At 44.3% G+C, this 27,656-nt stretch overlaps 1 protein-coding gene across 1 annotated transcript in view; it reads left to right on the forward strand.

The window, feature by feature from the left end:
• The window catches only part of LOC121538153 (ecto-NOX disulfide-thiol exchanger 2-like), a 248,638-nt gene that overhangs the window by 140,324 nt on the left and 80,658 nt on the right, over positions 1-27,656 (forward strand). Inside the window, exon 6 of the mRNA XM_045207428.1 lies at positions 2,573-2,785. Coding sequence (XP_045063363.1) covers positions 2,573-2,785 — 213 coding nt within the window. The remainder of the gene's footprint in view (positions 1-2,572; positions 2,786-27,656) is intronic.

Consider the following 27,656-nt stretch of genomic DNA (forward strand, 5'->3'; position numbering starts at 1 on the left):
CCAAAAAGGATGCAAACTTTTTTTTTGACATTTAAAGATAAAGTAGACTTACCTTTTTCTCTTTTGCAGCCTTTGTTATAGAACAGAAACTATGATCAGTATGATCTGACACACACTTTATACAAATCAGCTCTTCCTCGTTCACACAGAACAGACTGAGTTCCTGAGTGTTGAGGACACACATTCTGTTCTCCCTGCAGGAGCTCTGTCTGTTGGCTCCTCTCAGACTCCTCTCCCTCTCCTTCTGCAGAAACTCACAGGCGTTAAATAGGGCCAATGACTGGGCAGGATGGTCTCTAGAGGACATCTGTCTACAGACAGGACAGTTCTGGGACCCTCCTGAACTCCAGGCCTCCTCCAGGCAGGCCTTACAGAAGCTGTGGCCACAGGAAAGAATGACAGGTTCCTTGAAGATGTCACAGCACACAGGACACGACAGGGCCTCTTCTAGGGGAGAGAGATTGCTGGTCGCCATCGCTGTTTCAAAGCTGTGTGCCGTGGTGTGAGTGTATGTGTGCGTATCAAAAGCTGTGTCAGAGCAACTCCCTCGAACAATAGACTATAACTCTCACTTTCACAAAAATGAAACAAGTTTGACTTTAGAAATTAAAAAATTAAAATAAAAGCTAAACAAAAGCAACACAAATCTACACAGATTCCTTTCAGCAGATTTACCTAATGCAGGTATTAGAGACAATATGTAATCTTTCAGAGAGGACTGGGAAGGTATGACTAAGATGGCATTCAAGCATTTTCCATTTTATTTTGCTAAGATAACACTACTGTAACATAATATTTTGCTCTTAGACAGTAGAGCTCATAGAGTTTAGGACAGATACATCATTCATTGTTTTATGATCGAGAAGTAGAAAACGGGCCTATGGGAATTGGTTTTGACTAGTTAGCAGCTAGGGTATTTGTAAATATACTGTAGCTAGCTGAGCTTGTTTATGCAGAATCACCTTGCCTATTTCAAGGCTAACATGCTTACTTATGAATTCTTATAATCTTATGAATCTTTCCTTATCTAACAAAACCAGGCTAGCTTTTATTAACTTAGCTATATGTATGGGACCTCATGCATGGATGTGTTACCTATGAATGATAAAACGTGTGTCGACATTTGCATGTTATGGATAGTGAGATAGGCCGTGGACAGTAAGGCATTTTATGGAGTGGATCACCACAGATAAAGGCTTTCCATAAAAGGTCAAAAGGCTAGTAGGAAATATTTAAGTGAATATGCAGCTCACACCATTGAAATTCTACACTGTGATAAAAGGTAGGGATGTAATGACCAGTGAGGAGCACTGACACATCTGAATTTCTACTGCTTGAGTGGCAGCAACTGTTCCAAGAAGAGGTAACTTGGTGGTAAGGGTTGTTTCATGATCCTGCTGTCCACTCTCCATCCCTGCTGTCCCCTCTCCATCCCTGCTGGCCACTCTTCAAGTGATGCCAGTTGTAACATGACCATCAGTGTTATGTCATCCTTTAAACAGGATGAAATGTATGCATTGTGATGTGATTATAATCAAAGCAGTAGTTGTATACTTTTGTTACATTCAGTGAAGTTGACTCCTTATGGGTAGTTAAACCAATCAGATCCCAAGCTAGCCAACACTACCGCAAACCGGACTCTGCTAACTATCTAGCTAGCTATCCCTCAACTAATACCAGCATTATGTTTTTCCTCTAAAGTTTTGCCCAGAGTTAGAAAGAGCCATAAAGTTCTGCCATGTGAGTATAAAAGTTTGAAAATAAATGTCTAGTTTCAACTATACTGAACAAAAATCAAAATGCAACATGTAAAGTGTTGGTCCCATGTTTCATGAGCTGAAATAAAAGATCCCAGAAATGTTCCATATGTACAAAAACCTTATTTATCTCAAATTTTGTGCACAAATTTGTTTACATCCCTGTTAGTAAGCATTTCTCCTTTGCCAAGATAATCCATCCACCTGACAGGTGTAGCTTATCAAGAAGCTGATTAAACAGCATGATCATTACACAGGTGCCCCTTGTGCTGGGGACAATAAAAGGCCATTCTAAAATGTGCAGTTTTGTCACACAACACAATGCCATAGATGTCTCAAGTTTTGAGGGAGTGTGCAATTGGCATGCTGACTGCAGGAATGTCCAAGAGAGCTATTGCCATAAGCCGCCTCCAACGTCGTTTTAGAGAATTTGGCAGTACATCCAACCGGCCTCACAACCGCAGGCCACGTGTGGTGAGGAGTATTTCTGTCTGTAATAAAGAACTCATTCTGATTGGCTGGACCTGGCTCCCAAGTGGGTGGGCCTATGCCCTCCCAGGCCCATCCATGGCTGTGCCCCTGCCCAGTCATGTGAAATCCATAGATTAGGGCCTAATTTATTTAGTTAAATTGACTGATTTCCTTCTATGAACTGTAACTCAGTAAAATCTTTGAAATTGTTGCATGTTGCGTTTATATTTTTGTTCAGTATAGTTAAATATGTTTGAAATAAGAACATTTAATGAGGATATAATTTATCAATGTTAGTTTGTGGAGATCGTTTTGTGCAATCTTTCCTTTAACCCTCTCCTCAGATGAGGCAGAGTTTGCGGAGGCGGTGCACGTGCTGCTGACCTGGGTGGAACGCGGTGAGGTGAACCGCCGTAACGCCAACAACTTCTACTCCATGATCCAGTCGTCCAACAGCCACATCCGCCAGCTGATGAGTCAGAAGGCCGCCCACGAGAAGGAGTTGGAGGCGGCCAAGGACAAGTTCAAGACCGCCCTGTCTGGCATCCTGGCACAATGTGAGTACACACCAGGCTGACACACACACACAAACACACAGAGAACCATGTCTCACACAACAGGGTCAGGGTCAACATCAAACCACTTGTGGCGTTCCCTTTGAGGCAACATCACATTGTCCCTCTAAACATTCCCCACCCTCAAGTGATTTTCATGTCACAAGTTCACAAGTTACAGGTCAGTGCTCCATACATGATGGATCAAATACCCAGGGACATGGAACAGAGATGGTATTTTCTGAAAACACACACTCACACTCACTCACACACATGCATGGCTGCGCACAAACAGAGGATAGCACTTCTGAAGACCCCCTCTATGGGGTTACTCTTTGTAGGAGTAGATTTGGAGCAGTTTGCCTGCTAAAGGCCAGTGATGGTAGCAATAACACTGAACAGGTTATTTAGGGAGCTGTTAGCTACCTCTCTTAGCTCATCATCATTAGGCCCAGAGTGGCCACTTCTCTATCTCTCTCTCTCTCTCTCTCTCTCTCTCTCTCTCTCTCTCTCTCTCTCTCTCTCTCTCTCTCTCTCTCTCTCTCTCTCTCTCTCTCTCTCTCTCTCTCTCTCTCTCCTCTTTCTTCCTGTCTCTGTCTCTCTTTCTCTGTCTGTCTCTCTCTGTCTCTCTTTCTCGGTCTGTCTGTGAGACGTAACTACTGTTCACCAGGAGACAACATCCCAAAGGGAGCAGAAAATAATCTAGTTTTATAAACCTGCTTCAACTTGCTCTGTGACAGCCTCTCTGTATCTCACAGCTTTGACAGCCGGCCCACAAAGAACACATATTTAATACAACCGTCACACACACTCACTGGGTGGGTGGAGAGAAAAATATGCATTAGGTTTTATGCAGCCTGTGAGGGGTTAGCTATAGCATGGCATTGTAGTTAGCTGCATGACATTTCATTGGTGAACATCATAGATTGGCATAGAGTTCATGCAGCATCATATTATCTCATCATTGATATTCTACAGTTTGTTCTCACACTGGACATAACAGACATACAGAATGACAGTAAAATAGTAGCATGTTGCGTTACACCAGTATGTTTCAGGAAGGGTTGATAGTGGATAAAGAAGGTAGGTTCATGTGTTTGTCTCTAAAGCTGTCTTTTCCCACATTGGTAGATTATATATACCTGGATGTCCATTGTGCATGGAGTAATAGGTTCACCTATGGTTGTGTCACATTGGCTGAATGCAAAAACAACTCCTAGCCCCTACCTTATAGGCACTTGTGTAAGGACTGGAAACAGCTGTGGACAGCTGATCTGAAGGAACCCACTCAGCCATAGAATCAAAGTAAGTAACACCTCTCTACATGAAAACAACTGGAACTGAAGGGAAGAAATGAAATGAGTCATATTGATGATTGTAAAGGCCAAAAGGGGAAATGAGAGCTGACCTGATTCACAACTGCCAATGCTAAGAGCATGTATGAGTTCAGATATCTTTGGTGATACACCACCCACAGTAGTGTGCATACTGAGTAGTGTGTTAGTATGGATATTCGGATGAACAACATAATCGGTTCCTGTTTATACAGTAATACAAATATTTGAAAGAGCAAAGTGGGTCTCTCTCTCTCTCGCTCTCTTTCTCTCTCTCTGTTTTGTAGTTGAGAGGTTGTGTGGAGGGCTCTGTCCTAACTTATTTTCTTGATTCTGTCTTTGGTCTTTTCTTTCAATGTTTATTTTCTATGGTGGAGGGTTAACGCACTGTTAGTTTAGCGGTACCCACTGATTTTGTTCAAAGTTAGGGAGGAAGAGGACAGAGTTTTAGTTTCCTGGGGTTTTGAACAGCGTGGTGTGCACGATGGCTTCGCAGCCTAGCGCAGAGGAGACGCTGTCATTACAGCATGGATTCAGGTGTGTTCCTGAGAATGGAGTTAAGGTGGAGGAGGTTCTGCTCGCGGTCGGCAAACAGGTAGGAGCTGAATTTATACATTCTGCATCCAGAATGAACAAAGCTGTGGTTGTGTTCATGAAAATAGTAAATTTAGTGGCTAGGCTGATTGCTAGTGCAATATTTGCAAGGGATGTGTTGGTGCCAATTTCTCCTCTTTCGACTCCTTCGACAAGGGTGGTAGTTGCGAATCTGCCTCCGTTTATTACAGATGATCAAATCCGGAAAGAGCTGAGTAGTTTGCTAACGGTTTTTGTGTACTGTCGGCAGGTTTTCAGGCAGATGCCGTTAAGCATGTTGTTTCGTTCCGGAGGCAAGTGTTGATGTTTCTGAATAAAAATGAGCAACAGTTAAATGTGCATTTTAAAGTGAGGCATGAGGAGGGGCTCTACGCGGGGTTTGCCAGCACAGATAGTCTGCGGTGCTTTGAGGTATGGGGATTTGGGGCATAAGAGCTTTGCGTGCCCACATAAAGGCCGTAGACAAGGTGAGGGTACAAGCGCCAGTGGGGGAAATCGAGGTCAACGTGCAGGGGGCCAAGAGACGCAGGCAGAAGAGGCTGGGCCTAGTCACGTCATGGATGGTGGTGTAGATGAGACTGGGTCTAGTCATGCTATGGATGGTGGTGTAGATGAGGCTGGGTCTAGTCATGCTATGGATGGTGGTGTAGCTGAGACTGGGTCTAGTCATGCTATAGATGGTGGTGTAGATGAGGCTGGGTCTAGTCATGTTATGGATGGTGGTGTAGCTGAGGCTGGGTCTAGTCATGTCATGGATGGTGGTGTATATGAGGCAGGGCTTAGTCAGGTTATGCTAGTGGATGAGGAGAGTATAGTGGGGAAGGGTAAGTGTTATGATTAGTTTCTTGGGTATCAAGTAATTCATGATGCAAGAAGATATTTAACACTTAGATGGAGAGTTCATATAAATATTTAATAGGTACCATGGTTCGCATAACAAAAGGACAGTGCTTTGCCTCTTGCCATTCCGAACCCTGAACTAAGAAAACCTCAGCTTATATACAGTGGGGGGAAAAAGTATTTAGTCAGCCACCAAATGTGCAAGTTCTCCCACTTAAAAAGATGAGAGAGGCCTGTAATTTTCATCATAGGTACACGTCAACTATGACAGACAAATTGAGAATTTTATTTCCAGAAAATCACATTGTAGGATTGTTAATGAATTTAATTGCAAATTATGGTGGAAAATAAGTATTTGGTCACCTACAAACAAGCAAGATTTCTGGCTCTCACAGACCTGTAACTTCTTCTTTAAGAGGCTCCTCTGTCCTCCACTCGTTAAATGTATTAATGGCACATGTTTGAACTTGTTATCAGTATAAAAGACACCTGTCCACAACCTCAAACAGTCACACTCCAAACTCCACTATGGCCAAGACCAAAGAGCTGTCAAAGGACACCAGAAACAAAATTGTAGACCTGCACCAGGCTGGGAAGACTGAATCTGCAATAGGTAAGCAGCTTGGTTTGAAGAAATCAACTGTGGGAGCAATTATTAGGAAATGGAAGACATACAAGACCACTGATAATCTCCCTCGATCTGGGGCTCCACGCAAGTTCTCACCCCGTGGGGTCAAAATGATCACAAGAACGGTGAGCAAAAATCCCAGAACCACACGGGGGGACCTAGTTTGAAGTTTGCTAGAGTGCATTTGGATGATCCAGAAGAGGATTGGGAGAATGTCATATGGTCAGATGAAACCAAAATAGAATTTATTGGTAAAAACTCAACTCGTCGTGTTTGGAGGACAAAGAATGCTGAGTTGCATCCAAAGAACACCATACCTACTGTGAAGCATGGGGGTGGAAACATAATGCTTTGGGGCTGTTTTTCTGCAAAGGGACCAGGACGACTGATCCGTGTAAAGGAAAGAATGAATGGGGCCATGTATCATGAGATTTTGAGTGAAAACCTCCTTCCATCAGCAAGGGCATTGAAGATGAAACGTGGCTGGGTCTTTCAGCATGACAATGATCCCAAACACACCGCCCGGGCAACGAAGGAGTGGCTTCGTAAGAAGCATTTCAAGGTTCTGGAGTGGCCTAGCCAGTCTCCAGATCTCAACCCCATAGAAAATATTTGGAGGGAGTTGAAAGTCTGTGTTGCCCAGCGACAGCCCCAAAACATCACTGCTCTAGAGGAGATCTGCATGGAGGAATGGGCCAAAATACCAGCAACAGTGTGTGAAAACCTTATGAAGACTTACAGAAAACGTTTGACCTGTGTCATTGCCAACAAAGGGTATATAACAAAGTATTGAGAAACTTTTGTTATTGACCAAATACTTATTTTCCACCATAATTTGCAAATAAATGCATTAAAAATCCTACAATGTGATTTTCTGGATTTTTTTTCTCATTTTGTCTGTCATAGTTGACGTGTACCTATGATGAAAATTACAGGCCTCTCTCATATTTTTAAGTTGGAGAACTTGCACAATTGGTGGCTGACTAAATACCTTTTTCCCCACTGTACCTTCTATTACACGTTTCTTCAAGAACATCTGTTAACCCTCAGTGGGCACTCCCTTCTTTGATGGTATTACCCTGTACCCAAGTCAGTATATCATGTCCATCAATCATTCTAATATAAACCTCAGTAATCTCCCTCGACATAATGGAGTCCTTCTTATTCAGACTGTGCGGCGCCCAGAATCGTTTATCTACTAACTTTAACCTGGTTCACACAACACTATGAAATGACATCGTAACAATCTATATATTTTTTCTCTTTGTGGTAAGAAACATTACTCAGCTATAACATTACTTAACCCTAACAATTCACATAAAACTTCATATAAAATAAAATGTTCTCCAATCAGTAGTATATATATATATGATTAGAGTCTAAACTATGCTAGATAACTGAGAATTCACCCCTCTCTACCTTCTATACCTGAATCCAACCAGATTCTCAATATATTTAATCAACAAAGGTATAAACTTTGTCATCTATCACATGCACAATCAAACCTCTCAAACCTGCTACGTAGTTAGTCTGAGTAAAAGATTGATACATGATGAACTACTATATATTCATGCTAAAAATCTATGTAGTCAAAACCTTACTGATATATAAGGAAAAATCCCACATAGACTATCCCTATTTCTTAAATGACAACCTTGTATACATAATTTTCAAATATACCCATCCTCTTAGACATGCTACCAAGAAAACATACATCTAAATACATTCTTAACATCATGACATCATCCATACAAATACAATTATACATGACCCTTTCGAAGTTACATGGATATTATAATATGGTCAAATGAATATATGAATATGTTCATTCAGAGGAATCCCAACCTTTTCTCTGGTCACTTGGGGCGCTATCTGATCGACTGAGATAGTCTTGTTTCCACATCTTCAATCCTGTAAACCTTAACTTCCCTGTTATACAGTTCCAACTTAACATTCCACATTCCTCCATCAACATTATCAATGAACTCTACACTGGAATAACATGATATAGATGAATAATTAGTACTCTCCCTCCTTGCATTAATATTGACTGATACTCTATTCGTAATCACTGGAATATAATCGCATACATTCCCCCTTTATCTACTGTAATAGCATCCAATGCTATGCGATTATCAATTGCATATTGTCTAATGAATGCCATCTCATACCCAATTTCTTGAATATCAAAGACTGTTAATAGATACAATGTTCAACTCTGACTTTGTTCTCCTAATTTATCTGAGATAGATACACAGTATAACACTCTGTTTTCAGTCCCTGTTAAATCAGTACATCCCAGAACTAGTCATGATTGAAGAATTCAACCCAAAATCAGATCAGATAATAGCATAAACATTCCTATGTCTCAAATACCAAAACCCCATGATAGTAACCAATGAAGTACTTGCCTAGCAACATAGATATGTACCACTCTAAACATCCACATCTCTACCACCCAATACTTCAAATGTATATAGTGACTAATATGTTAATACAGTAACTTAATAACCAACATATACATGATTTCAGTCACAATCCTCACATTAACCTACATGTTTCAAACAGTATGATTCAACAATGTCTACTCAAAATAAATCATATAAGTGTATCCTAAGACATTACCATAATGTATAACTGTTTTAACCATAACATCTATATAAGACAGTTATCTCAATTGTACAAGCAATATCCTTCATGCTGAAAATAGGTATACTAATATATACTAATGATTTACTTAAATCCCTCAGTCATCTTATAAATTATAACCAAACCCAAATTACTTAACTCAACCAAATTTAGAATGACAATTCTTATTGATTCACTTGGTCCTTATCAATCAAAATTAAAACCTTCAACTTTATCACCCATTACAACTGTCAGAATGTACACTTATATTAACATACAGTATAAACATCCATAATTCTATTATGACTTTCCTCATCCTGATAATAAATACAGATCATTATCTCAATGCATTCCTAGTACTATTAATTTAGCAGTGTATACCCCTACTACCCAAATTAGCACATTTAGATAAATCCAATTTTATTATCAACACAGCTAAGCAACCCCTTTTTACTCCCGGCACTTAAATCTTCTGGCGTCTCTTCATTATGTTCTTCAGACAGCTTCATATTTCAAAATTACTTGCACATGACAATGTCACAACTACAATGTCTCATCCGATTCACCACCAACTCTACAACCTCATCATCTTGTCCATTTGCCAACCATTATGCCCACAACATTAGAAATGTTGCCTTTGAACATATCCTTCTCCATTCTCACTCAATGGTGGACTCCTGTCCCACTCCCTTGATTTAAAAACATGAGAAAATCAGTTGATAGCTTCGATTGGCTGTTGTACACCGGTAGCATGTAGAAGTGATACTTTACAGAAACGTCTTCAACGCCTCTTATGTTCATCTTCAGCCGGTTCATAGGTTGTTTCTTTTATTTAGGTTCACACCATTCTAGGACAAATTATCCCTGCTATGCATCAAGACACCATCTGTATTTACGTCACTAGAAGACAAAACATAACAGCTTAATTGAGTTCATTTCTAATCCAATAAAACCATATAAGCATTGACTATATGACAAATTATTATGTTTTAACTATTATTCTTAATACCAATTTCTAATATACTCCCCAATTTATATTAGGTAAACCCTCCACAGACATAGAACTGAATGGTGTGCCAGTCAGGTGATTCTTGAAAATCTGGAAGATCTTGAAGTTCTTGGAGGTCTGTCCCTCCACCGAGGTAATCAGCTAGAACACGTAGCTCATCAGTATCATTCCTCTTGACATCGTCTCCCAGCACCTGATCCTAGTCATCCCCAGCATCCTCAGCTCCCTTATCTCTAGGTCGTCAGGTTCCTCCTAGTAGTCTGTTGCAGTGGTTTACATGATACCAGGTTGATCTCCCCTCTATCCATACCTCCGTTGCTGTAGACTGGGTGACTATGTATGGTCCAGATATCTCTGAATCTTCTTCTGTCACTATGGTCACTGATCATCCAGAGTCCTTCTCCATTTATCAGCATCACTTTGTGGATTGTGTCCTTCTTGCATCTTACCAATAGGGAAGTTGAGAGTCCCTGCTGCAAAACCACACAGACACAGAAACAATGCTCCGCAGTGGCGATACCATCTTCCTCCTCTGAGTTAGAATACTCTTACAGTGGGACACATAGATCTAGGAATCTGTCTCTGCTACTTTCCCCTCCATCGAGGTAGCCAGCAACACCTAGTACTGACCACTCCACCTAGATTCTGTCCAGCTCTTACTTCTGTAATATTTTACTGCCATATAGTCTCCAATGCGCAGAAAATGCCCAGATTCTCCTGTTAGGTCTGGCAGAGAAGCCTTCATCCTTTGAAAGAAAGTCTTCAAACATTGTTAAGTGAGACACAGTATTCTACTTTACCCTGTCTTCTTATCAATCAAGAGAAGCCTTGATTAGTAAGTGCACATCCTTGCAGCTTGTTGCAGTCACTAGTTTCATAGACAGGCCTCCTTTACATCCTGCCTTATACCACAAATACATTTTCACCTAAAACCTTTAATCTAACCCATAACACATTAATTACTACTGCTCATATTCTTACTACAATATGCAAATGTATCAATAAATCCTCATGCCATCAGAACTTCCCACCTTTAACACATGACTCACATTGTGATTAATGCGTTCAAAAACAAAACAACGACATTGCCTATTAAACCAAAATAATAAATGACATTAAAATGACAACATTTTATAATACCTTAACGTGCTTTTATCCCGTAAAGTAATTCAAGAATAGTAAAATTGACTAGCGACAGTTATCCCTAGTTCAGGGATAGCACTCTCTCTCTTTTCTTTTCATGGTTCCGAATCATATATATATATATATTTATTGAACTATTACCAAATTATAAACATCTTCATAATTATCAGTATTATAAATGCCCCCAACTTGGTATAATAAATTACCTTAAATTCCTAATCCCTTGCCTCTAGGATTTCCAGTGTGGGTGATCAAATCACACTAGAAAGTCAGGACAGAGTTCAGAGGTCATTCAAACCCTTCAAAGAATTGTTTCATTCTATAGTATAAACGAATCATTAACAACAGTCAAAACATTTCATAAATGTAATGTATCCCAAGTGTACAGTAAGTCCTCATGACATTTCTTCTCAAAATAAATCACGTTTTACCCAAAACTTACTCAGAAAAGGAAAAACCTTTGACCTGTTGAAACTCCTTACAATCAAAATAAGAACCCTATATAAACATCATACTAGGTGGGTTGTGTGTGGTTATTTAAAAAACCCAATTGAAAAACATCAAACAAAAATAGCCAGTCCTTATTTAGTTTGTGTCACGATCGTTGTCACGATCGTCGTATGAGTGAGTAGACCAAGGCGCAGCGTGTGAAACAAACATGACTTTAATTAGTTAAAGTTATCAAAACAAAACACGACTCGTGAAGTCCACGGTAAACAAATACCGACACGGAACAAAAACCCACAACACCCAAGGGAAAACATACAGATTAAATATGGCTCCCAATCACAGACAACCAGCCGACAGCTGACACTCGTTGCCTCTGATTGGGAGTCACACAGGCAAACATAGAAACAGACAACCTAGAACACCCAAACAAAGAAACAGAACACATCGAATGAACACACCCTGGCTCAACATATAGAGTCCCAGAGCCAGGGTGTGACAGTACCCCCCCCTAAAGGCGCGGACTGCGACCGCGCCTCAACTAAAGCAAAACAGGGGAGGGCTGGGCGGGCATACCTCCTCGGCGGCGGTTCTGCCTCCGGCCTTGACCACCACCCTTCCAATGAACCCCCCATAGCGCCCCTGGTCCAGTCTGGCTCCGCTGGCTGGAGCTGACCTGGACGTAGCAGGAGCGGCTAGCTTCAGCTCCGTTGGGGAGCAATAAAGCGGTACCTGATCTGGCACCGATGACCCAGGCACGGGTTGTGCCGGACTGACGACTCGCACCCCTGGCTTGGTGCGAGTGGCAGGAACGAGCCGGGCCGGGCTGGCGACGCGCACCGTAGACTTGGTGCGAGTGGCAGGAACAGGCCGGACCGGGCTGGCGACGCGCACCGTAGACTTGGTGCGTGGAGCAGGGATAGGCCGGACAGGGCTGGCGACGCACACCGTAGGCTTGGTGCGTGGAGCAGGGACAGGCCGGGCAGGGCTGGCGACGCACACCGTAGGCTTGGTGCGTGGAGCAGGGACAGACCTGGCAGGGCTGGCGACGCACACCGTAGGCTTGGTGCGTGGAGCAGGAACAGGCCGGGCTGGGCTGGCGACGCACACCGTAGGTTTGGTGCGTGGAGCAGGGACAGGCCAGGCTGGGCTGTCGACGCACACCGTAGGCTTGGTGCGTGGAGCAGGAACAGGCCGGGCAGGGCTGGCGACGCACACCGTAGGCTTGGTGCGTGGAGCAGGAACAGGCCGGGCGGGGCTGGCGACGCACACCGTAGGCTTGGTACGTGGAGCAGGGACAGGCCGGGCAGGGCTGGCGACGCACACCGTAGGCTTGGTGCGTGGAGCAGGGACAGGCCGGGCTGGGCTGTCGACGCACACCGTAGGCTTGGTGCGTGGAGCAGGGACAGGCCGGACTGGGCTGGCGACGCACACCGTAGGCTTGGTGCGTGGAGCAGGGACAGGCCGGACAGGGCTGGCGACGCACACCGTAGGCTTGGTGCGTGGAGCAGGAACAGGCCGGGCTGGGCTGGCGACGCACACCGTAGGTTTGGTGCGTGGAGCAGGGACAGGCCGGGCTGGGCTGGCGACGCACACCGTAGGCTTGGTGCGTGGAGCAGGGACAGGCCGGACTGGGCTGGCGACGCACACCGTAGGCTTGGTGCGTGGAGCAGGGACAGGCCGGACAGGGCTGGCGACGCACACCGTAGGCTTGGTGCGTGGAGCAGGAACAGGCCGGGCTGACGACGCACACCGTAGGCTTGGAGCGTGGAGCAGGAACAGGCCGGACCGTACTGGGAACACACACCACTGGCCTTAAACGGGGATCAGGAACGGGCCGGACCGGACTGGCAATACACCTCAGTACCTCTCGCCGTGCCTCTACAACTTCCTTCCCTCCTCTCGCCAATGGCTCCCGTAACCCGGTGGCCTTCTCTCCTCGTCTCCCATTTCGCCCTGTGGCAGCCTCCTGCTGCCCAGTCGCCCATGCCGTGTGCCCCCCCCTAAAAATTTCTTGGGGTTGCCTCTCGCCTGTCCGACGTTGACCCGTTTGGCGCCGCTGCTCCTCTCCTGCCTGGGTCTCCCCCTTTATCGCCTTCCGGTACCGGACGGCCTCCTCCTCAGTAATCTGCCCCCAACCGAGGAGGACATCCACAAGAGTCACCTCCTGCGTGTGTTCCTGGACACGCTGCTTGGTCCTGGTATGGTGGGTTTTTCTGTCACGATCGTCGTATGAGTGAGTAGACCAAGGCGCAGCGTGTGAAACAAACATGACTTTAATTAGTTAAAGTTATCAAAACAAAACACGACTCGTGAAGTCCACGGTAAACAAATACCGACACGGAACAAAAACCCACAACACCCAAGGGAAAACATACAGATTAAATATGGCTCCCAATCAGAGACAACCAGCCGACAGCTGACACTCGTTGCCTCTGATTGGGAGTCACACAGGCAAACATAGAAACAGACAACCTAGAACACCCAAACAAAGAAACAGAACACATCGAATGAACACACCCTGGCTCAACATATAGAGTCCCAGAGCCAGGGTGTGACAATCGTTGACTGATGAAGCGGACCAAGGCGCAGCGTGATAAACGTACATACTTTATTCAGTACTTAACACGAACAAAACAACAAACGAAACGTGAAGTCCTGGGTTAACACAAAACCTTAACGGAACAAGATCCCACAACCTAACATGCCAAAAGGCTGCCTAAGTATGGTCCCCAATCAGAGACAACGAGCTACAGCCGTCTCTGATTGGGAACCACCCCGGCCAAACATAGATATAAACGATCTAGAACAAAAACCAATGAAAACTAAACATAGAAAATCCACACCCTGGCTCAACAATCAAGAGTCCCCAGAGCCAGGGCGTGACAGTACCCCCCCCCCAAAGGCGCGGACTGCGACCGCGTCACACCAACACAACAGGGTAGGTGCCGGGTGGGCATTCTGCCTCGGAGGCGGATCCGGCTCTGGGCGTGACCACCACTCTCTCTCTACCCCCCCGTTGCGCCCCTGGTCTGGTCTGGCCCTGCTGGCCGGAGCTGGACTGGACACCGGTGGAGCGGATTGCTCTGGCTCCGGAGTGGAGCAGCTGGACCGTGCCGGACTGACGACGCGCACCACTGGCTTGGTGCGGGGAGCAGGAATGGGCCGGACCGGGCTGACGACGCGCACCACTGGCTTGGTGCGGGGAGCAGGCACGGGCCAGAACAGGCTGACGACGCGCACCACTGGCTTGGTGCGGGGAGCAGGAACAGGCCGGACCGGGCTGGCGACGCGCACCACTGGCTTGGTGCGGGGAGCAGGCACAGGCCGGACCGGGCTGGCGACGCGCACTACTGGCTTGGTGCGGGGAGCAGGAACAGGCCGGGCTGGACTGGGAACACGCACCATTGGCTTGGTGCGGGGAGCCGGAACGGGCCAGACCGGGCTGGCGACGCGCACCACTGGCTTGGTGCGGGGAGCAGGAACAGGCCGGACCGGGCTGGCGACGCGCACCACAGGCTTGGTGCGGGGGACAGGAACAGTTCGGGCCGGACTGGGAACACACACCACTGGCCTTGTGCGGGAATCAGGAACGGGCCGGACCGGACTGGTGACACACACCACTTTCTTGGTGAGAGGAGCGGGACTGGGTTTCCTCATAAACCTCCGCTCCCTCTGCTGCCTAACCAGTTCCTCTCGCCGTGCCTCTACACTCTCCTTCTCCCTCGTGACCAATAGCCCCCGTAACCTGGTGGCCTCCTCTCCTAGTCTGCCGATTCGCCCTGTAGCTGCCTCCAGCAGCCCCGTCGTCCACGCCGTGTGCTTCCCCCAAAAAATGTATTGGGGTTGCCTCTCGCGTGTCCGTCGTCGGCACGGTTGGCGCCGTTTCTCCTCTCCTGCCTGGGCATTTACTTTTGCCCATGGCCCTCTGCCCGCGAATATGTCCTCCCATGACCACCATTCGCCCACCTGAGCCATCGCCCTCTTCTCCTCCTGGGCACGCTGCTTGGTCCTCTGGTGGTGGGATCTTCTGTCACGATCGTTGACTGATGAAGCGGACCAAGGCGCAGCGTGATAAACGTACATACTTTATTCAGTACTTAACACGAACAAAACAACAAACAAAACGTGAAGTCCTGGGTTAACACAAAACCTTAACGGAACAAGATCCCACAACCTAACATGCCAAAAGGCTGCCTAAGTATGGTCCCCAATCAGAGACAACGAGCTACAGCCATCTCTAATTGGGAACCACCCTGGCCAAACATAGATATAAACGATCTAGAACAAAAACCAATGAAAACTAAACATAGAAAATCCACACCCTGGCTCAACAATCAAGAGTCCCCAGAGCCAGGGCATGACAATTTGGTAGCTCCCTTTTACGACCTAATACTGCCGAATTTAACTAACTGCTCCCCCCAGCCCTGGGAAACATTCCAATGAGAGATAAGGAAATCCCCTTTCAGCTGGAAGAGAAAGTATACATTTCGTTAACATTCAATTACAATCAGTAATCCAAAGATAGTAATTACACACAAAACATGATGCATATATACACCGTCCTACCTCACATCAATAATCGTTTGTATCAATCTTATTCCTCATAACTACTCCATAAGAAGATTACATAAAATCTCTCAAAAGATGAGAACCACTCAAGTTTCTCTGAGTTTACAATTAGTATTTTTTATTGATTACCCTTCAGACTTCATCCTCTGTAATTCTCACAATGATTATTCAACCCCTAAATCTGCTCCATGTGATCCCATATCAAATTATCCTAGTATCGTTACTTGATCAACAACATAGGAAATATCTGTTTCCCCTTATATTGTTCCTGTCACCCCTCTATATGTCATATGTTATTCATTCGCCAATATAATCAATTACTCCGCGTAAGGAAGACGTGATATTTTATCCCAGGCATCTATTTAAAAAGTAGTTTGAGACCTCGTCTCCTACTTTCTCTTAACTTATACTGTAGGGGTATTCCATCAATCCTGGAAAAAAAAACTCATCAGATAATATCACGTTTCATTAAGTTCACCACACCTTCTACTATATACCTATAACCCCTGTTTGGTAATGTAATCATCTCCAGATGTTTTAAAATAAAAACTTATTGTTTAATAACTTCATAACTTACAAAAACATTTTTACTACCCCATCAGCCTAATTGTAAAAACCATCTCCCATTGTACAACATACCATAAACAGATTATCGTTTTTATAATTAAATAACTGTCTGTATAAATCACTGATGTTTAAACAAACTATAGAATTTAATAATAACAATTAAAGATGGTCAAAGAACGGTTTATATTCAACTATTTAGACGTGTGCTCCACCTTACCCTTTTACTAAATCATGGCATTAGTAAATTATATCCACAAACCACTACTACCTAATAACATATGTTCATTGACCTTACTATAAATCATTATTTTAATACCAGTCTATTAAACAATCCAATTCAACATTTCTCATCGCCCAATTAACTTACTTACTTTGTAACACAGTAAACCCTCTACAATATCTATCATTCTCTACCGCTGACTTTGAATCTAATGGTAGGAAATTATTTTAAAGTTATAGTCAAAACAAACAAAACATCTATTCACAGTGATGCAACTTTAATTACTATGTTATACTATCCGCTATGGGTGGTAATCTCTTTCGTATAATCTTATCAATTAAACCAATAATTCACGTCAACATCATCAATGTAACAGTTTTGCTTCCGCCCCTACCTGGGCTTGAACCAGGGACCCTCTACACACATCGACAATATTCACCCGTCGCTCCATAAAATTCACGGTCCTTGCAAAGCAAGACAAACAACTACTTCCAGGTCGCTGAGCAAGTTACGTCACCACTCTAAACGCTACTAGTTCTCACCACTAACTAGCTAGCCCTTTCACACCGGCAGTGTTGCCAACTTAGCGACTTAGTCGCTATATTTAGCGAGTTTTCAGACCCCTCTAGCGACACATTTTCAAAAAAGCGACTAGTGACAAATCTAGCAACTTTTTCTGGTGTTATTGGAGACTTTTGGAGACTCTGACGTGAAAGCACGTATCGTTCTTACTCTTCTCAACGAGCAGCGGGTGCTTTGTTATTCCCGTCCCAAAGCACTCACAGGCGGCCCAGTCCTTGCGCAGCAGTCCCTCCCAGCTGCAGTCAGAGCAGGAGATATTCACCCTTCCGCGTCCAGACTGCAAATGAATCGCGCATGCGGGAAGCCGCCGCTGGCTGATCCCGCCCTAGTTTACATTCAGGGTGGGATGTAAATGTAGGGTGTTATTTACTCACTTTTTGTCTCTCCCACGACATTATTCCTCTCTCCTACAGCGTCCATCACAATTACATGCACATGGCCAATTATGCAAATTAGGTGATGTTATGATGAGTTTCTCGGGTATCAAGTAATTCATGATGCAAGAAGATATTTAACACTTAGCTGGGGATTTCATATACATATTTAATAGGTACCATGGTTCGTTATAACAAACAGACAGTGCTTTGCCTCTTGCCATTCCCGAACTAACTAGACAAAGAGACCCTCTCACTTATATACCCTCTGTTACACGTTTCTTCAACCACATCTGGTAACCATCAGTGGGCACTCCCTTCTCTGATGTTATTCCCCTGTACCCAAGTCAGTATATCATATCCATCAATCATTCTAAGATATACATCAGTAATCTTCCTTGACAGAATGGAATCCATGTTATTCAGACTGTCACTTATCTACTAACTTTAACCTGGTTCACACAACACTATGAAATGACATCATAACAGGTGATGACGTCATTTAGCGACTTCTAGCAACTTTTAGGACAGCCAATAGCTATTTTCCTTACTGAGGAGCTGGTAACACTGCACACCGGTAAAATTCAACCCCATTTGACTTCCTTCTCCTCAGCAACCATTGATCCGTGTACACCAAACGTAACCCATAATGTCCCTTACAGCTCTCTCACGTTTCAGCGAGCCCCAATGGCTAACGCCCGCAGACAAAAACATGGAAACTCTTCCATTCTTACTAGTAGACCAAATAAAACACATTCTCAAACAGCGTTCTGCATTTACCTCTATCGTAGGGTTTAAAAACTAACTTAACAACATTAACAATCCTAAATTACTGTAGTAGCTTCATGTTTGGTCCAGTTTATCTGTTACGATATTGTGTCAGTAATACTTCTGTAGTGACCTCAACCCAAAAGTTGCTATATTCCTCAGTCAATGTTATCTTTCACACTCTGCTTCCTTCCAACACTGCTTCATTATCCCTGGTGTTTATTTAGTATTCATTTTATTCTCTGAGTTCCCTTGCTTCACTTCCCATGAAGGTAAGACATTCTCTTCTCTATGCGTAGTTTCGACACCCTTATTTTCCCTTGTTGTCAACTCAGATCATATCCACAGCTCTTAAGAAACCACCAATCCGCCATTATTAGAATACAGCAGATCTAGGTAACTGTCCTTTCTACGTAGGCTACAAGTAACACCAAACACTTGCTGTAGTTGACCAACATATATTGAATTTATATCCATAGTATCAATATCCAATTTATTGATACACATTACGCCACCATTCTCAATCGTTTAATCTAGCAAACCCTTAGGCAACGCAAAAGAATGACTACCACGCAATCGTCTCGCTATTCCTGTTCAAGAATGGCGCCGGAGAAGATGGCTGCCGTTTTACAGCCCTCTAACCAATTGTACTATTATGTGTGTTTTTCCGCGTTATTTATAATTTATTCTGTACATAATGTTTCTGCCATCGTCTCTTATAACCAAAAAGAGCTTCTGGATATCAGGACAGCGATTACTCACCTCGTATTGGATGAAGATTTTTTCTTCACCAATTCGGACGCGAAGGATATCCTACAGACACCCGACAAGGCCCAAATCCCCGTCATTTGCATGAGAAAGAGACAAAGATATTGTGGACGTAGGTCGGGGTGCCTTGTAAGGATCCGACGGCGAGCGAGGAAACTGCCTCTTCCATCAATCCTATTAGCCAATGTTCAATCATTTGAGAATAAATTGGATGACCTAAGATTACGGTTATCCTACCAACGGGACATAAAAAACGGTAATATCTTATGTTTCACCGAGTCGTGGCTGAACGACGACATGGACAACATACAGCTAGTGGGCTATACGCTACATCGGCAGGATAGAACGGCTGACTCCGGTAAGACAAGGGGTGGCGTTCTGTGTATATTTGTAAACAACAGCTGGTGCACAAAATCAAATACTAAGGAAGTATCAAGGTTTTGCTCGCCTGAGGTAGAGTATCTTATGATAAGCTGTAGACCACAGTATTTACCAAGAGAGTTTTCATCTATATTTTTCATAGCTGTCTATTTACCACCACAAACCAATGCTGACATTAAGATTGCACTGAATGAGCTGTAGAAGGCCATAAGTGAACAGGAAAATGCTCATCGAGAGGCAGCGCTCCTAGTGGCCGGGGACTTTAATGCAGGGAAACTTACATCCGTTCTACCTCATTTCTACCAGCATGTTAAATGTGCAACCAGAGGAAAAAAAACTCTAGACCACCTTTACTCCACACACAGAGACACATACAAAGCTCTCCCTCGCCCTCCATTTGGCAAATCTGACCATAACTCTATCCTTCTGATTCCTGCTTATAAGCAAAAACTAAAGCAGGAAGCACCAGTGACTCGGTTAATAAAAAAGTGGTCAGATGACGCAGATGCTAAGCTAGAGGACTGTTTTGCTAGCACAGACTGGAACATGTTCCGGGATTCTTCATATAGCATTGAGGAGTACACCACATCAGTCACTGGCTTCATCAATAAGTGCATCGATGATGTCGTCCCACAGTGACCGTACGTACATACCCCAACCAGAAGCCATGGATTACAGGCAACATCCGCACTGAGCTAAAGGGTAGAGCTGCCACTTTCAAGGAGCGGGACTCTAACCCGGACGCTTATAAGAAATCCCGCTATGACCTCCGACGAACCATCAAACAGGCAAAGAGTTAATATAGGACTAAGATTGATTCTCATCGACGGGGCTGTAGTGGAACAGGTTGAGAGCTTCAAGTTCCTTGGTGTCCACATCACCAACGAACTATCATGGTCCAAACACACCAAGACAGTCGTGAAGAGGGCACGACAAAGCCTATTCCACCTCAGGAGACTGAAAATATTTGGCATGGGGTCCTCAGATCCTCAAAAAGTTATACAGCTGCACCATCGAGAGCATCCTGACTGGTTGCATCACCGCCTGGTATGGCAACTGCTCGGCCTCCGACCGCAAGGCACTACAGAGGGTATTGCGTACGGCCCAGTACATCACTGGGGGCAAGCTTCCTGCCATCCAGGACCTCTATACCAGGCGGTGTCAGAGGAAGGCCCTCAAAATTGTCAAAGACTCCAGCCACCCTAGTTATAGACTGTTCTCTCTGCTACCGCACGGCAAGCGGTACCGGAGTGCCAAGTCTAGGTCCAAAAGACTTCTCAACAGCTTCTACCCCCAAGCCATAAGACTCCTGAACAGCTAATCATGGCTACCCAGACTATTTGCACTGCCCCCCCCACCCTCACCCCCCACCCCATTTTTTTACACTGCTGCTACTCTGTTAATTATTTATGCATAGTCACTTTAACTCTACCCACATGTACATATTACTTCAACTACCTCAACTAGCCGGTGCCCACGCACATTGACTCTGCACCGGTACCCCCCTGTATATATAGCCTCCCTACTGTTATTTTATTTTACTTCTGCTATTTTTTTCTCAACACTTTTTTGTTGTTGTTTTATTTTACTTTTTTATTTAAAAATAAATGCACTGTTGGTTAAGGGCTGTAAGTAAGCATTTCACTGTAATGTCTGCACCTGTTGTATTCGGCGCATGTGGCCAATAACATTTGAAATAAGTGAGTCTTTCCATTTAACCCAAGCACGCTACAAACCTTCCATTCTTCATCACCTAAACCTAATACTTTGTAGTATCTGTCTAAGCAATACATACCAACAGTAGAATTATACTCAGAAACCCAGATTTGTTTACTCTATGCCATTACCCCAATGCTATTGAACTGACACAGACATCCCACAAATAGCGCAATTACAATGGTTTGTCGTCTTACCCTCTGATACAAAATGAAGTTCCTTCACTTCACCACCTTAGCTCCACACTGATAATTAGTTTAATGGAAACCCTAAATTGGCTTTGTACAATATTATAACTTATGTCTATAAATTCCACTCCTTATGGGCAGTTAATTTCTTCAATCTTATCTCTATCAAAGGATCTAACAATGGTACAACTTAGAAAACCCGTATTCATTATTTCCCTACCATGACGTACGTCTACGTTTGGGTGAGCAAGTTAATACATATACAGTGCTATGAAAAAGTATTTTTCCCCCTTTCTAATTTTCTCTACTTTTGCATATTTGTGATACTGAATGTTATCAGATCTTCAACCAAAACCTAATATTAGATAAAGGGAACATAAGTGAACAAATAACACAACATTACATATTTATTTCATTTATTTCATTAAACAAAGTTATGCAACACCCAATTCCCCTGTGTGAAAAAGTAATTGCCCCCTTACACTCAATAACTGGTTGTGCCACCTTTAGCTGCAATGACTCCAACCAAATGCTTCCTGTAGTTGTTGATCAGTCTCTCACGTCGCTGTGGAGGATTTTGGCCCACTCTTCCATGCAGAACTGCTTTAACTTAGTGACGTGTGGGTTTTCAAGCATGAACTGCTTGTTTTAAATCCTGCCACAACATCTCAATTGGGATTAGGTCTGGACTTTGACTAGGCCATTCCAAAACTTCCAATTTTTTGCTTTTTAGCAATTTTCATGTAGACTTGATTGTGTGTTTTGGATCATTGTCTTGCTGCATGACCCATCTGCGCTTCAGCTTCAGCTCACAGACGGATGGTCTGACATTCTCCTGTAGAATTCTCTGATACAGAGCAGAATTCATGGTTCCTTCTATTAAGGCAAGTCGTCCAGGTCCTGAGGCAGCAAAGCATCCCCAAACCATCACACCACCACCACCATGCTTGACCTTTGGTATGATGTTCTTACTGTGGAATGCAGTGCACTCATTATCTGTCCATGCTGATAAATCACCAAGATATGGTTCCACATAGAAAAATCCTAATTTACTTAATTTACATTACTTTAACAAGAGACTTGTTCTAAATGCGGATTTGTCTGTACTAATTTCGTCATTTCCTGTCTGTCTCTTCGATATAAATTAAGCTCTGCTTTACTCTTAATGGAGACTGTTTTTCCCAGATACCGGTCTACTAAGCTGGCCATTCATTACTGCTATTAGTTCATGCAATATTAGTAATTAAATACTTAAATCAAATCCCCACCTTGATCTGTATTAAAATTTAGTTTTCCACTTTTGTCATTGGTCTTATGACTCAATATGTTACATTGCATCTGCTCCCTCTCCTGGCCGTTTTTGAGTAATTCACAAGGTACTACTTCTCTCTTCTTTTTATGATGATTTACCACATCAAAGGTCCATAACCTGTTTCTTTTATGATGACTACCACACATCAAAGGCCCGTAACCTATTTATTTTATTATGCCTTACACACTACGTGTCAGATGGGGTGATGTGTATGCGGCGGTGAAGTCAGGCGCAGGACACAGAGGATCAAGATGACTACTTTACTTCAAGTAAACACGCACAAAACAAAAGTCTCCACAACACTGGAGGAGTAAACACGCGCTGTGCGTAAAAGGCGAACTAGAATTGCCGAACATCAAACAGGACAAAATGACAATAACACACAAAGGCCAAACGTAAAACAAGGGAACTTATATGTTACACAATCAACACAAAATAAGTAACAGGTGTACAAACTAGACAACACAAGACAAACACCGAAACATCGATCGGCAGTAGCTAGTACTCCGGGGACGACGAACGCCGAAGCCTGCCCGAGCAAGGAGGAGGAGCAGCATCGGCGGAATCCGTGACACTACGGGATTAACACCCACTCTCCTTATAATGTATTATCATTAAGGGTAACCTGCGCCCATTCTCTTTTATAATTTATTTATTTATTTATTTCACCTTTATTTAACCAGGTAAGCCAGTTGAGAACAAGTTCTCATTTACAACTGCGACCTGGCCAAGATAAAGCAAAGCAGTGCGATAAAAACAACAACACAGAGTTACATATGGGGTAAAAAACATAAAGTCAAAAAAATACAACAGAAAATATATATACAGTGTGTGCAAATGTAGCAAGTTATGGAGGTAAGGCAATAAATAGGCTATAGTGCAAAATAATTACAATTAGTATTAACACTGGAATGCTAGATGTGCAAGAGATTATGTGCAAATAGAGATACTGGGGTGCAAAAGAGCAAAATAAATAACAATATAGGGATGAGGTAGTTGGGTGGGCTAATTTCAGATGGGCTGTGTACAGGTGCAGTGATCATTAAGGTGCTCTGACAACTGATGCTTAAAGTTAGAATAATGTACTTTAAACATTAAGGGATTAACACCCACTCTCTTTATAATGTATTATCATTACTGGTAACCTGCGCCCATTCTCTTGTCCTCTGTTGCTTTTACTCATTATCTCGAAAAGGTCAGGGACAAAGTTGTGGAGAAGTACAGATCAAGTTTGGGTTATAAATAAATATCAGAAACTTTGAACATCCAACGGAGCACCATTAAATCCATTATTAAAAAATTGAAAGAATATGGCACCACAACAAACCTGCCAAGAGACAGCCGCCCACCAAAACTCACGGACCAGGCAAGGAGGGCATTAATCAGAGAGGCAACAAAGAGACCAAAGATAACCCTGAAGGAGCTGCAACGCTCCACAGTGGAGATTGGAGTATCTGTCCATAGGACAACACTCCACAGAGCTGGGCTTTACGGAAGAGTGGTCAGAAAAAAGCCATTGCTTAAAGAAAAAAATAAGCAAACACGTTTGGTGTTCGCCAAAAGGCATGTGGGAGACTCCCCAAAAATATGGAAGAAGGTACTCTGGTCAGATGAGACTAAAATTGAGATTTTTGGCCATCAAGGAAAACACTATTTCTGGCGCAAACCCAACACCTCTCATCACCCCGAGAACACCATTCCAAGTTGTAAGGCAACAAAATAGGAAAAATGCCAAGGGGGGTGAATACTTTCGCAAGCCACTGTAGGTTCTCCATTCTCAAGGAGATGGATGCTCCCAGCTCCTTCTTCTTTGGTTTGGAAAGACAGAGCGGTGAAGCCAAGGGTATGCATTGTCTACGGCTGTTGGATGGGCGGGTGACTTCTGTGGTGGGGGAGATAAGGGAGCAGACTATGGAGTTTTATACTGAGTTGTATAGGGCAGAACTGTGTGATCCTATGTGTGCTCAGGTTTTGTTTGCAGAACTCCCTAAGCTCTCTCTGGCACAGAGGGATGAAATGGACATTCCCCTGTTCTCCCATGAACTGACAGAGGCCGTAACCCAGATGTCCCCCGGTGCATCGATGGACTCCCAGTGGAGTTTTATAACGAATTCTGGGGACTACTGCCCAAAAAAGGGGACTTGTGTGAACTTAAGAACTGGAGGCCTGTGGCATTGCTCTGTGTGGACTACAAGATATTTGCCCAGGTCCTCGCTAACAGTCTGAAGTCCCATCTGGACTGTATAGTACACAAGGACCAGACATATTGTGTCCCAGGACGCTCAATCATGGACAACTTGTTCTTAATCAGGGACATGTTGGACTGGTCTCTTTAGACCAAGAGAAGGCTTTTGATAGAGTGGACCATGAGTATCTGTTTAATGTGATGTCTTTGTTTGGGTTTAGGGAAAGGTTTTTGGCCTGTGTGAAGATGTTGTATGCTGGGGCGTCATGTATGGTCAAGGTGGGAGGGGGGCTCAGTAGGCCAGTCTGGGTGAGGCAGGGCATTAGACAAGGATGCCCTCTGTTGGGGCAGTTATATACACTAGCCATTGAGCCTTTTTGGGCATGCTACGCAGGAGACTGCAGGGATTGTGCTGGACAGGCATGGGTGTGTTGACAGGCATAGCAGTGTCGGCGTATGCAGATGACGTTTCTGTGATGGTCAGGGATGGGCAGGCACTAGAGACTAGTCTGGTGTACGAGGGAGCTTCGTCAGCTAAGTTGAACTGGGGCAAGAGTAAAGCTCTGTTATGTGGGGCATGGAGGGATAGGGCCCCCCCTCTGCTTCCAGGGGGTTTGCAGTGGGGTTGTGAAGGGCTTAACATTTTGGGGGTGTAATTGGTCTTGGAGAGGTGGGTCAGGAAGAACTGGGAGGGGTTGTGTCAAGACTGGCCAGGTGGAGGTGGCTCCTGTCCCAAGTGTATCAAGTTTCAGGAGAAGACCCAGATGCAGACAGTGTCGAAGTAACAAAAGTTTATTACAAAACAGGGGGCATGCAAATGACAGGTCAAGGGCAGGCAGAGGTCAGTAATCCAGATCAGAGTCCAAAAGGTACAGAACGGCAGGCAGGCTCAGGGTCAGGGCAGGCAGAATGGTCAAAACCGGGAAAACTAGAAAACAGGAACTTGAAAAAGACAGGCGCAAGGGGAAAAACGCTAGTAGGCTTGACGAAACAAAACGAACTGGCAACAGACAAACAGAGAACACAGGTATAAATATACTGGGGATAATGGGGAAGATGGGCGACACCTGGAGGGGGGTGGAGACAATCACAAAGACAGGTGAAACAGATCAGGGTGTGACAAAGTGGCATATAGAGGGAGGGTGCTGATAATCAACAACCTGGCGGCATCTTCCCTGTGGCATTAACTGGCTGTCCTCAACCCCTCCGCCAGTCTGACCTGCAACGCAAGCTAGTGGAGACCTGCCAGTCAGACCTGCAACGCAAGCTGGTGGATTTTTTCTGGCCGGGCCATCATTGGCTGAGGGTGGCAGTGTTGTATATGTCCATACACGGAGGAGGACAGGGCCTGGTGGAACTGGAGAGCAGGGTGGCTGCATTCCGACTAAAGGCGGTGCAGAGACTGCTGTACCATACTGATGTCGGCTGGAGGGAAACCGCATGCACGCTTCTGAGGAGAGCTGGCGGATTAGGGTTGGACCGGCAGCTGTTCCTCATGAGGCTGGAGAGGCTGAGTACAGCAGGACTCTCTGATTTTTACTCTGCGGTGCTGAGCCTGGGGGAGTTTGAGGGGGTGGGAGGTAAAGCCCTCTACAAACTCTGCATTAAGGTGAGGAACATTAGGAGCCTAACAGGAGTGAAGGCACATCAGTGGCAGGGGGTATGTGGGGCAGAGAGTATGGTGGGTTTTAGATTGAAGGGGCTCTACAAACTCCCAGTCCCAAAGAGGTCAGGGGACCTCCAGTGGAGGGTTCTACATGGAGCCCTGGCACGGGTCGACCCGGGAGTTGGATAGGGGTGTCCTTTCTGTGTCATGAGTGAAACTGTGCATTATGTGTTTTCTGTGTGCGCCAGGTTAATTCAATTAATGACACTGTTGGAATGTCTGTGTGAGAGGTTGAGGGTGGAGTTTACTGTCGGGATGTTTATAATGGGGTACAGGTATTCGAATGAGGAAAAGGCCAAATGTGTGTTGTTTAATTTTCTGTTTGCTCAGGCAAAGTTGGCTATTTGGCTAACAAGGAGGAACAGGGTCAAAGGTGGGGGGATAACAGACCCTTTACTATTATTTAATGGAATGGTCTCTGCGCGCCTTAGGGTGGAATTTCAGATCTATAAAATGATAAAAAGTATGGAGATGTTTCAGGAGATATGGTGTGTCGGGGGGGAGTACAGCTGGGGAAGATGGGTTGGATATATACGGTTCTAGAAGTGGTGAGGTTCTGGTTATTGGTGGTGATGGTGAGGTTTTAATGAAATGAGGATGTATCATTAAAGAAAGACAAAAAGTCAAAGGTCTCTCTCTCTCTCTATCTTTCTCTCTCTCGCTCTCTTTCTCTCTCTCTTTCTCTCTCCCTCTCTATCTCTCGCTCTCTCTCAATTCAATTTCAATTTCAATTTCAATTTCAATTCAATTTCAATTTTCAATTTAAGGGCTTTATTGGCATGGGAAACGTGTGTTAACATTGCCAAAGCACTCTCTCTCTCTCTGCATGCTGGGAGTGTTGGTGTATGCTGGGAATTGTATGAGTGAGTGCGAGCGGTGTCTTAATTAATAAAGCAGTGGTGATTTTTCTTAAAGAAGAGCATCTTGTCGATCGGATGGTTGAGCATGGCAT

This window comes from Coregonus clupeaformis, chromosome 3 (genome assembly GCF_020615455.1).
Source record: "Coregonus clupeaformis isolate EN_2021a chromosome 3, ASM2061545v1, whole genome shotgun sequence".
NCBI classification, from domain to species: domain Eukaryota; kingdom Metazoa; phylum Chordata; class Actinopteri; order Salmoniformes; family Salmonidae; genus Coregonus; species Coregonus clupeaformis.